This window comes from Salvelinus fontinalis, chromosome 9, assembly GCF_029448725.1.
Source record: "Salvelinus fontinalis isolate EN_2023a chromosome 9, ASM2944872v1, whole genome shotgun sequence".
In the NCBI taxonomy this organism is placed as follows: Eukaryota; Metazoa; Chordata; class Actinopteri; order Salmoniformes; family Salmonidae; genus Salvelinus; species Salvelinus fontinalis.
The window spans coordinates 31937882-31951061 of NC_074673.1; the positions used below are offsets into that span (position 1 = coordinate 31937882).

At 46.0% G+C, this 13180-nt stretch overlaps 1 protein-coding gene across 11 annotated transcripts in view; it reads left to right on the forward strand.

Annotated features, from left to right (window-relative positions):
- The window catches only part of LOC129862424 (FERM domain-containing protein 4A-like), a 225350-nt gene that overhangs the window by 166411 nt on the left and 45759 nt on the right, over positions 1-13180 (forward strand). For 9 of the 11 annotated variants that reach the window (XM_055934100.1, XM_055934103.1, XM_055934099.1 and 6 more), the window contains exon 2: positions 6124-6189. In XM_055934100.1, coding sequence (XP_055790075.1) covers positions 6124-6189 — 66 coding nt within the window. Of the gene's footprint in view, positions 1-75; positions 876-6123; positions 6190-13180 lie in introns of those variants that run through there. The other 2 variants (XM_055934105.1, XM_055934107.1) reach the window with 2 other exon arrangements.

Below are 13180 nucleotides of genomic sequence, written 5' to 3' on the forward strand. Positions count from 1 at the left end.
AGAGAGAGAGAGAGAGAGAGAGAGAGAGAGAGAGAGAGAGAGAGAGAGAGAGAATGAGAGAGAGAGGGAGAGAGAGTGAGAGACCTTTCCTAGATGATTTTGGGCTCCTGGTGTGCAGATCCAGATGTCTGTTTGTAGGTCGTTCCTCGGCTGTTCTCAGCACACAGACACAGACACACACACACACACACATACACACACACAGCCATCTGCAGTTTCTCATGACTGCGAGCTGCAGAAAGAAATGTCCCCCTTTAGTCTCTCCCCGCCCCCACAGCCTGCCTCCATTATTCCCGTATTTTCAGAACAGGCAAGAGGAAAGAGGGCGAGGGAGAGGAGAAGAAAACCAAATTGTGTGGCTTAATTGACTAAAACAGGCCGTTTGAGATTATTATTTAATTCCGTCGGTCCTCTCTGTCTTCTTTTGGTACAGCCACCCTCTGCATTTTCATAGCGTTTCTGCTAGGCGCCGGAGTCGCCAGGGAGAGAGGAGGGGGGTCGGATGGTCTGAGTAGCCGGGGAGAAGCCCTCTGTTTCGGTGGGAGGATGAGCCATTGAACGGTGCAGCTCTACTGGTTGGAAGCAGGCCAGAGTCGCTGCTTGTGTGTGGGAGAGCGCTTGTTCAGAAGGAGATGGGATGTCTTGGCTCCGTTGTCAGACCGGTTTAACGGAAAACGGGAATCAGGTTGCAACTCTTCTCCTGTGTGAGTTGCACCGGTCACTATTGCATGGATGCTGATGCCGTTCTAGGCCGGGGAAACAAGGATTTTACCAACTGGATTTAATGCATTTTTTATTGGGATTATTTCGGGCTCGACAAATCTAAAACATCCGTGTGGGATTTTATGTCTGAGCGACCCCGACATTTTTCTAAGGTAAACGTCGATCTTTGCCTTTCTGCTGTATCGCCCCATATCAAAACGTCGGTCGCTTTCATTATTTATTCGACCATGTGGTGCGTGTGTAAATTAACATGATCCAAATAGTCTATTCCGAAAAATGCGGGTTTGTGTTTTGACATATCGCTGGGTAGGCTAGAACCGAATAGCCTATCTAAAATGAAATAGCTAGCCAACTAACGTTAGCTCAGCAAACCAGCTATAATTTCTGCCCTGTCCCTGGATGTGACCAGAGACAGCCATCCTCTAGCCTACCAAGGGATGCATTTAAACTTGTCTTGTTATTGGTAAAGAAAATTCGGCGACGGAATCATTCTGATTATGCCTAGCTACAGCTTGTTTATCGATTCAACCTCACAATGCTGCTCCAGTCACTAGACTAGCATCGTGTCTATTTTCCCCATGTGATTTGTTGTGTTATTACAGGGTTAAGTATGGTGCGCGTGTAAGAGAGCCTGCATACCAAATTGCAGAGATTGTGTTTCCAGTTTAGGGCCACAATGATACAACAAGAACGTTCTGTGCCTCAACTCGTGCTTTAGCCTAATAATGTTACAAGGTAACATTTCAAACCTGTCAGCTACAGTCACAGATAGTTATTGTCATAACTAGACAGTCCGTGTAGACTGCACTTTCAATTGCTGAAGTAATTGTGTTATGGAAATATCCGGTTCTTAACAACAATGGTCTTGTGTTCCTAGTAGATTTGATCTGACTGCTGTCTCATGATGTTTCTGTACTGTGAATGGAAGGTTATCTAATGACTTTGATAGTGTAGTTTATAAATTACCTCACGTTATATATGTTTTTGGTAACATTCACAACCATTTACTGTAGCAAGTCTAAACACTTTGTTGCATGTTGTAGCCTTCGATTCTCAGTGAATATATATTTTTTTATCACTGAATATTGTATAGCTTTAATGACCATTTCCTCCTTGGAATGGGTTACCTAAACAGATAGCCCTAAGCCAGTGATTTGTAACTTTGCCTGTTATTGTGGTGTATATTCTCCCCTAGTGCCTCAAGCAAAGTTTCCTCATTCATTGGTGTAGTTTATTATAACAGAGAGAGAAAATGGATGCTGCCTGTATGTAGATAAAACAGCCAGCTGTGTGTGTGTGTGTCTGTGTCTGTGTCTGTGTCTGTGTCTGTCTGTCTGTCTGTCTGTCTGTCTGTCTGTCTGTCTGTCTGTCTGTCTGTGTCTGTGTCTGTGTCTGTGTCTGTGTCTGTGTGTGTGTGTGTGTGTGTGTGTTTGCGTGCTGCAGCAGTATCTTTGTCTGCACTGCAGGTCTCAGGGGTCAGCAGATTTTTGGCCAGTGATCTCTATCCTAATCTATCTCTGTCCAGACAGGGAGATCTTGGACAGGCAGTATGGACTGACTGGTATTCGGGAATCTTGGGAAAGCAGAAGAGTCATTTGGGGGAGAATATACACACAGACCAGACTATGGCTGACTGACGGCTCATTTACACATACATTCTGAGTATGTGGGAGAACTCAACTCCAGGAACTGAGGACTGACCTATAGTTCTGCATAGCGCACATGTTACAGCAAGTAAAACGAGTGCATCACATCAAATCAAATTGTATTAAGCGTATGCGGCGAATACAACAGGTGTAGACCTCACAGTGAAATGCTTACTTACGAGCCCATAACCAACAGTGCAGTTAAAAAAATAAGGATAAGAATAAGAGAAAAGTAACAAGTAATTAAAGAGCAGCAGTAAAAAATAACAATATATACAAAGCGGACTGTGGATTGAGACACACTGTAGGCTAGTAGAGGTACCTGCACTAATCTATGGGAAAACCTACTTTCAGATGACAAAGGTTCTCCTATTATTAGGAGGATGGAGAAGACAGCACCTGGGAGAGGTGGAGGGTGTGTGTGAGTGCGGGTGCAGCCACTCTAAACAGAATGGGAGGGACACAAAACCCATCAAAGGAAGCTGGAGTCTGCAGCCTAAAGACACACGCACACACACACACAGACACACACACACTGGCAGCAGCCTAAGGGCAGAACTCACACAGGGATGTGTGTTGACACAGTGCTGAACTATCCCTCTCTCTCTCTGTCTCGCTCTGTCCTCAGTCCGCTGCCAATTCTCACCTCCAATCACTCACCCTACTGCTATATTGGAGCACATGGTGAGGTATACCCACTGCCCACACAAAGTCACACGAACATCTGGTATAGTGATTCTATGTTATCAGAGGTGTGCCAGCAGAGTTATGCCAGGTGCCAGGGGGGATGACTCTGGGTGTTTATCAATAGGTGAAGGCTGACTGTCCACCTGCCCTCGGTCCACTCTCTCTTTTGCTGTCTCTGGAAAACATTAGTGGTGGAAAAGGGTTCCCCTGGCTAAAAGGAATTCACAAGCCTGCTAGCCATTCAAAAACCAATGACTTCACATGGCAGTCCCAAGCTCGCTCCCATTGTGTGTGTGTGTGTAACATGTTACTGTGTCTGAAGGGGCTACTGGATGTGTGTGTGTGATTTGGAGATGGACAACTATAGAGAACACATCAGTGTGTGTATGTCTGACATGACATGTTTTGGAGATAGGAAGGACATTAAAAATACATTGGAACACATAACCCATCTCACCCCTTTGGGGTTCTTGTGCTATGGCTTTTCTCTCGCAGTCTTTCCCCTCCTTCCCCCTGTCCCCCTTTCCTCCTCCTCTCCCTCCCTCCTCTCCCCCAGATGTGAGGATGTGGGCAGGGCCTGAAGAGTTTGTGTTCCCCAGGGTCTCCTCTTCCTGTTACACTGCAAAGACAGTCCACATGTGCTCAACACACACACCCACACACACATAATGTATGCATGTACGCACACACAACCACACTCCCACATACAGTACAACACAATAACAGACACTTGCAGATTAGCAACATTGTGTTGGAAAGGATAGTGTGTATGTGTGTGTCAGTCTGAAGTACTGTCGTTCCACCTGCTCCAATGTTTACACCCAAACTTGGCAGCGTAGTAGTGCCAGTTTTGGCTAACACACACAGACACACACACAGACACACACACAGACACACACAGACACATTATGAACACAAGATAATACAATGAAAAAGGAGGGAAAGAGTAAGAAAGGTCTGTCTGTCTAATGCTCTGATTGTCTAGCTGTTGGTGGACTTCCCCCTTTAGGAGAGGAATGTCAGATATATCCAGCAGGAAGACACACACACAGGAAATATAATCTATTGGTCTATTGTGGTTTCAGCTCAGCTAACCTTGTTAAGTCTAAGATGAATTTAAACATTCTACAGCACTGCGTGTGTCTGTGTGCTCTATGCTGAGAGGAGGAGCAAAGACCACATGCCCTTGTTCACATGTTCACTTGTGATTTGTAGTTTTTTGGTTATTAGTGCATTATTAGTGTTGAATCCATATTGCAACGTTAGTTGTAAGATGTTTTACTGAGAAAAAATAACAAGGAACGCGCACACTGCTCTTGATAGTATCACTGATCTTTAATAAGCTTTACGTATCGGCCTCAGGGCCTTCGTCAGAGCTTTTGTGAGTTTTTTAAATTAGCACCCTTCTGTAGACCTAGCCCCACCCACATACAGTCCACACATCAAATGGGGTTGGAGGCAAAGGAAAAACAAATAAGTGCTACCAAATATAACAATATGCATTTCATAAATATTCAAATAAAGTGTGTATATAAAACGTATTAAACATGTCTGTAAAACCACAATGAGGACCTTGACCTAACAAGCAAGTTTTATAAATCATTGGGTACAGTGTAAGAAAAACGTCAGAGTAATCTGAAATAGGGGCATAATTCATGTTCATGTTCGCTGTGTACTACTCCCTTCACAGAACAGCGCAAACTGGCACTAACCAGAATAGAAAGAGGAGTGGGAGGCCCCGGTGTACAACTGAGCAAGAGGACAAGTACATTAGAGTGTCTGGTTTGAGAAACAGACGCCTCAGAAGTCCTCAACTGGCAGTTTCTTTAAATAGTACCTGCAAAACACCAGTCTCAACGTCAACAGTGAAGAGGCGTCTCCAGGATGTTGGCCTTCTAGGCAGAGTTGCAAAGAAAAAGCTACATCTCAGACTGGCCAATAAAAATAAAAGATTAAGATGGGCAAAAGAACAGAGACACTGGACAGAGGAACTCTGCCTAGAAGGCCAGCATCCTGGAGTCGCCTCTTCACTGTTGACGGTGAGACTGGGGTTTTGCGGGTACTACTTAATGAAGCTGCCAGTTGAGGACTTGTGAGGCGTCTGTTTCTCAAACTAGACACTCTAATGTACTTGTCCTCTTGCTCAGTTGTGCACCGGGGCGTCCCACTCCTCTTTCTATTCTGGTTAGAGACAGTTTGCGTTGTTCTGTGAAGGGAGTAGCACACAGCATTGCATGAGATCTTCAGTTTCTTGGCAATTTCTCGCATGGAATAGCCTTAGTTTCTCAGAACAAAAATAGACTGACAAGTTTCAGAAGAAATGTCTTTGTTTCTGGCCATTTTGAGCCTGTAATCGAACCCACAAATGCTGATGCTCCAGATACTCAACTAGTCTAAAGAAGGCCAGTTGTATTGCTTCTTTAATCAGTACAACCGTTTTCAGCTGTGCTAACATAATTGCAAAAGGGTTTTCTAATGATCAATTAGTCTTTGAAAATGATAAACTTGGATTAGCTAACACAACGTGCCATTGGAACTCAGGAGTGATGGTTGCTGATAATGGGTCTCTGTACGCCTATGTAGGTATTCCATAAAAAATCTGCCGTTTCCAGTTACAATAGTCTTTTACAACATTAACAATGTCTACACTGTATTTCTGATCAATTTGATATGATTTTAGTGGACAAAAAAATTAGCTTTTCTTTCAAAAACAAGGACATTTCTAAGTGACCCCAAAATTTGATTGGTAGTGTATGTCCAAAGTCTGATGAGTACGGTGAACAGAAGGTCACTTATAAACATCATGGAGAAGTGACCGGATGAAGAGGAACTGCAACCAGACCGTTCGACCGCAATGACAACATTTAGGTAGTATGAGAAACAGATGGACAGTTCTGAGAAGTTACATCCCTAATCTCGTTTTGACATATAAATGCCTGTTTGGTAATGTACACGTGTGTTTGCAGCTAAAGCATCCAGTGGGTTGAATAAACTTGGTTTAGGGTTTTTCTAGTTGTCCGTTTGAATTCATGTTCAGAGCCTAACACATCTCTCTCCTCTCTCTCAGATGACAGAGGGGCGGCGATGTCAGGTCCATCTCCTGGACGACAGGAAGCTGGAGCTCCTCGTACAGGTAAACACACCTCGTACATACATAAACCCACACACACTTAAGGAGGAGGGATAAGGAGACTGCACAGTGTGTGTGTAAGCTCTTCTCCTCGGGGGCTCAGTTACTGCTAACTGGATGACACTGCGCCGTCTTTTGCTCACCTGATCCTTCCACACAGACACACCCCCTCTCTCGTTAAGAAATCCAGTTGGTCAGTCATAATGATGTCCTAAACTGTGACTCTCAACCCACTATGTCTCCTAACCTCTACCTCTTTCTGCGCTCCCTTGTCCCTACTCTCGCTGTAATAAGGACTGATTCAGACTAGGGCTGTGGCGGTCATGAAATTTTGTCAGCCGGTGATTGTCATGCAAATAACTGCCGGTCTCACGATTATTGACCGTTAATTAACATAAACACGTTTAGCATCTCCTGGCTAGCCCACAAGCCACTGGTGCAGACCTTTGGAACATATACATTTAAAAAAGTCTAATACTGTACATCCATTTATTATAGCCTACACCATCACAATAAATCCATCATTTATTTTAGAGAGGTCTAAAGAAACATGCTATGTAGAAAATGTAGCCTATTTCAGAAGAACAGAATAGCATATTCTGAGTTGTCCTTACAGTGCATTGCGAAAGTATTCAGACATGTTATGTTACAGCCTTATTCTAAAATTGATTAAATTAATTAATCAATCTACACACAATTCCCCATAATGACAAAACGAAAAACAGGTTTTTAGATATTTTGGCAAATGTATAAAAAAATAAAAACAGAAATACCTTATTTACTCGGAATTGAACTCAGATGCATCCTGTTTCCATTGGTTATCCTTGAGATGATTCTACAACTTGATTGGAGTCCACCTGTGGTAAATTCAATTGATTGGACATGATTTGGAAAGGCACACACCTGTCTATATAAGTTCCCACAGTTGGCAGTGCATGTCAGAGCAAAAACCAAGCTATGTGTAACGGCTGTCTAATGCCTCCTCCTCGGATGAGGAGGAGGAGTAAGGGTCGGTCCAAAATGCAGCGTTGTATGCAGACATAACGAAATTTATTTAAACAAGACAAAACACGAAGAACACTTGAAATGATTACAAAATAACAAACGACGTAGACCGACCTGAACATAAGAACTTACATATACACGAAGAACGCACGAACAGGTACAGACTAGCACAAACACGGAAGACAACGAAACAGTCCCGTGTGGTGCGACAGACACAGGAACAATCACCCACAAACAAACAGTGAGAACAGCCTACCTTAATATGGTCCTCAATCAGAGGAAACGTCAAACACCTGCCTCTAATTGAGAACCATATCAGGCAACACATTCAACCCAACATAGAAACACATAACATAGACTACCCACCCAGCTCACGTCCTGACCAACTAAACAAAGTAAAACAAAGGCAAATAAGGTCAGGAACGTGACAGTACACCCCCCCCCCCCCCCCCCAAGATGCGGACTCCGGCCGCAAAACTGAACCTAAAGGGGAGGGTCTGGGTGGGCATCTGTCCACGGTGGCGGCTCCGGCGCAGGACGAGGACACCACTCCACAACTGTCTCTGTCCCCCTCCTTAGCGTCCTCCGAGTGGCGATCCTCGCCACCGACCCTGGTCTAGGAACCTTAACACCGGTCCCCCCCTAGATAACTCAGGAAATAGAGGTAGCTCAGGACAGAGAGGTAGCTCAGGACAGAGAGGTAGCTCAGGACAGAGAGGTAGCTTAGGACAGAGGGGCAACTCTGGACTACTGGCAGCTCCGGGCTGAGGGGCAGCTCCGGGCTGAGGGGCAGCTCCGGGCTGAAGGCCAGCTCATGACTGGAGGGCAGCTCATGACTGGAGGGCAGCTCATGACTGGAGGGCAGCTCATGACTGAAGGGCAGCTCATGACTGAAAGGCAGCTCATGACTGGAGGGCAGCTCATGACTGAAGGGCAGCTCATGACTGGAGGGCAGCTCATGACTGGAGGGCAGCTCATGACTGAAGGGCAGCTCATGACTGGAAGGCAGCTCATGACTGGAGGGCAGCTCTGGCGGCTCCTGACTGGCTGGCGGCTCTGGCGGATCCTGGCTGGCTGGCTCCGGCGGATCCTGGCTGACTGGCTCTGGCGGATCCTGGCTGGCTGGCTCTGGCGGATCCTGGCTCTGGCGGATCCTGGCTGGCTGGCTCTGGCTGCTCATGGCTGGCTGGCGGCTCTGGCTGCTCATGGCTGGCTGGCGGCTCTGGCTGCTCATGGCTGGCTGGCGGCTCTGGCTGCTCATGGCTGGCTGGCGGCTCTGGCTACTCATGGCTGGCTGGCGGCTCTGGCTGCTCCTGTCTGGCGGAAGGCTCTGGCTGCTCCTGTCTGGCGGAAGGCTCTGGCTGCTCCTGTCTGACGGAAGGCTCTGGCTGATCCTGTCTGGCGGACGGCTCTGGCGGCTCCTGTCTGGCGGACGGCTCTAGCGGCTCCTGTCTGGCGGACGGCTTTAGCGGCTCCTGTCTGGCAGATGGCTCTGAAGGCTCATGACAGACGGGCGGCTTTGAAGGCTCAGTACAGACAGGCGGCTTTGCAGGCTCAGTACAGACGGGCAGTTCATGCGGCGCTTGGCAGACGGACAGTTCAGACGGCGTTGGGCAGACGGGCAGTTCAGGCGCCGTTGGGCAGACGGGCAGTTCAGGCGCCGTTGGGCAGACGGGCAGTTCAGGCGCCGTTGGGCAGACGGGCAGTTCAGGCGCTGCTGGGCAGACGGGCAGTTCAGGCGCCGCTGGGCAGACGGCAGACTCTGGCCGGCTGAGGCGCACTGTAGGTCTGGTGCGTGGTGCCGGAACTGGAGGTACCGGGCTAAGGACACGCACCTTCAGGCTAGTGCGGGGAGCAGCAACAGGACTCACAGGACTCTGGAGGCGCACAGGAGGCTTAGTGCGTGGTGTAGGCACTGGTGGTAATGGGCAGGAGACACTCACCATAGGGCTAGTGCGTGGAGGAGGAACAGGGCTCTGGAGACGCACAGGAGGCTTGGTGCGTGGTGCCGGCACTGGTGGTACTGGGCTGGGGACACGCATCTCAGGGCTAGTGCGGGGAGCAGTAACAGGACGCACAGGACTCTGGAGACGCACAGGAGGCTTGGTGTAGGCACTGTCTTAACCAGACGGCTAGCACGCACCTCAGGACGAGTATGGAGAGCTGTTCCCGGTGACATCAACTCACCAACACGTTCAGTCGGACGGATGTCGTGCCTCATGCACCAAACCAGTACATCCCTCATAACTCTCTCCTCCAATTTCCCCATTAACTCCTTCACTGTCTCTGCGTCACTCACCTCCAATTCCGCCCTCACCGGCTCCTTACGGTAAGCAGGAGGAGTTGGCTCAAGTCTCCTGACTGACCCAACTACACTCCCCGGAGCCCCCCCCCCCCCCCCCCCCCCAATACATTTTTGGGTTTGACTCGCGGGCTTCCAGCCTCGTTTCCGTGCTGCCTCCTCATATCGCCGCCTCTCAGCTTTAGCTGCCTCCAGCTCTTCTTTGGGGCGGCGAAATTCTCCTGGCTGTGCCCATGGACCTTTTCCGTCCAATATTTCCTCCCATGTCCATGAATCCTGCGATCGCTGTTGCTTACTCCCACGCCGCTTGGTCCTTTGTTGGTGGGTGATTCTGTAACGGCTGTCCGAGGAGGAGGAGTAAGGGTCGGACCCAAATTGCAGCGTTGTATGCAGACATAACGAAATTTATTTAAACTAGACGAAACACGAAGAACACTTGAAATGATTACAAAATAACAAACGACGTAGAATGACCTGAACATAAGAACTTACATATACACGAAGAACGCACGAACAGGTACAGACTAGCACAAACACGGAAGACAACGAAACAGTCCCGTGTGGTGCGACAGACACAGACACAGGAACAATCACCCACAAACAAACAGTGAGAACAGCCTACCTTAATATGGTTCTCAATCAGAGGAAACGTCAAACACCTGCCTCTAATTGAGAACCATATCAGGCAACACATTCAACCCAACATAGAAACACATAACATAGACTACCCACCCAGCTCACGTCCTGACCAACTAATCAAAGTAAAACAAAGGCAAATAAGGTCAGGAACGTGACACTATGAGGTCAAAGGAATTGTCTGTAGAGCTCTGAGACAGGATTGTGTCAAGGCACAGATCCCCAAGAACACAGTGGCCTCCATCATTCTTAAATGGGAGAAGTTTGGAACCACCAAGACTCTTCCTAGAGCTGGCTGCTCGGCCAAACTTAACAATGGGGGGGAGAAGGGCCTTGGTCAGGGTTGTCCAAGAACCCGATGGTCATTCTGACAGACCTCCAGAGTTCCTCTGTGGAGAAGGGAGAACCTTTCAGAAGGACAACTATCTCTGTAGCACTCCACCAATCAGGACGTTATGGTAGAGTGGCCAGACTGCAGCCATTCCTCAGTAAAAGGCACATGACAGCCCTCTTGGAGTTTGTCAAAAGGCACCTAAAAGACAAGATTCTCTGGTCTGATGAAACCAAGATTGAACTCTTTGGCTTGAATACCAAGCACCGATATGACATTTTTGGCTGATACCGAAATCCAATATTTTTCTTGCCCAAAAAACCAATACCGATAACCGATATTAAAAAAAATTGCGGCCTTTTAAGCATTCTAGTACAGTTAAATAGTTAACCTTTCACGAGTATCTACCCCGGGTCCGGGAGCACCCCCCACCCCCCCCCCACACTGAGTAGCATAGCCTAGCATAGCATCACAATTAAATAGTAGCATCTAAATATCATTAAATCACAAGTCCAAGACACCTAATGAAAGATACAGATCTTGTGAATAAAGCCACCATTTCAGATTTTTAAAATGTTTTACAGGGAAGACAAAATATGTAAATCTATTAGCTAACCACGTTAGCAAAAGACACCACTTTTCTAACTCCATCAGTTTCTTACTCCATCAGGTGCTATCACCAATTCGGCTAAACTAAGATATTGATAGCCACTAACCAAGAAAAAACCTCATCAGATGACAGTCTGATAACATATTTATGGTATAGGATAGGTTTTGTTAGAAAAATGTGCATATTTCAGGTAGATATCATAGTTTACAATTGCACCCACCGTCACAAATGGACTAGAATAAATACATAGAGCAACGTGTTTACCTAATTACTAATCATCAAACATTTCGTAAAAATACACAGCATACACTAATCGAAAGACACAGATCCTGTGAATACAGACAATATTTCAGATTTTCTAAGTGTCTTACAGCGAAAACACAATAAATCGTTATATTAGCATACCACATATGCAAACGTTACCAGAGCATTGATTCTAGCCAAAGAGATCGATAACGTAAACATCGCCAAAATATATTAATTTTTTCACTAACCTTCTCAGAATTCTTCAGATGACACTCCTGTAACATCACATTACAACATACATATACAGTTTGTTCGAAAATGTGCATATTTAGCCACCAAAATCATGGTTAGACAATGACAAAAGTTGCCCAGCTGGTCAGACAATGTCGTGCGCCATATTAGACAGTGATCTAGTCGTATACATAAATACTCATAAACGTGACTAAAAAATATAGGGTGGACAGCGATTGATAGACAATTTAATTCTTAATACAATCGCTGATTTATATTTTTAAAATTATCCTTACTTTTCAATACAGTTTGCGCCAAGCGAAGCTACGTCAAACAAAATGGCGTCAAAAGTGATTAACATTTTTCGACAGAAACACGATTTATCATAATAAATTGTTCCTACTTTGAGCTGTTCTTCCATCAGAATCTTGGGCAAAGAATCCTTTCTTGGGTCTAATCGTCTTTTGGTCGAAAGCTGTCCTCTTGCCATGTGGAAATGCCAACTGCGTTCGGCATGAACTGGAAACCTGCCCGGCTCTTCAAAAAGTCTCAGAAATAAATGTCCCAAAATGCGCACTAAACGGATATAAATTGCTATAAAACGGTTTAAATTAACTACCTTATGATGTTTTTAACTCCTATAACGAGTAAAAACATGACCTGAGAAATATTACTGGCTCCACTAATGCTTGGAAAAAGAACGGGTCGGTGTCCACCGTGCGTCCGGCGCAGCTGGAAAGGAGTTCCTACCTACACGTGTTTTTGTTTTATAGTGGCTGTGATTGGGCAATCGATACCATTCAAAGCGTCATCACGTAAAGGCATCCAGGGGAAGACGTAAGCAGTGTCCGTATCCTTATAGCATTCACAGTGGCCTTTAAACTGACTCCAGATCAGGAGCCAAAATGTGTGAAATCTGACTCCATGTCAGGGAAATTGCTGTAGAATGAGTTCTGTTCCACTCAGAGACAAAATTCCAACGGCTATAGAAACTAGAGACTGTTTTCTATCCAATAATAGTAATAATATGTATATTGTACGATAAAGTAGGAGAGTAGGAAGCCGTTTAATCTGTAATGCAAATATGCTAATGAGTAAACAGCACCCCCTGTAGTCGCAAGAAGTTAACATACACACATGGACGCAACGGTCTAAGGCAATGCATCTCAGTGCAAGAGGCATACTACAGTCCCTGGTTCGAATCCAAGCTGTATCACATCCGGCCGTGATTGGGAGTCCCATAGGGCGGCGCACAATATGCCCAGCGTCGTCCTGGTTTGGTCGGGGTAGGCCGTCATTGTAATTAAGAGTTTGTTCTTAACTGACTTGCCTAGTTAAATAAAGGTTACACACACACACACACACACACACACACACACACACCACACTGACCAAAAAGTAATTTTTTTGGCCATTATGTATTGGCCATTACCATTTTATTTTTTTGGCCATTACCAGAATAACATAATCAAAAAAAAAAATTTCACTTACTTGCTGTCCTCTTTTGTTGTTCATTTGTTCAGTCGTTTCATTCTCAACCAGGATTTCTATGGAACGCCGTTTGGATCTTTGCGTGTCAAAAAAGATACACGTCAAATAACAATATTTGAAGTGTTAAATGACACGTGTCAAA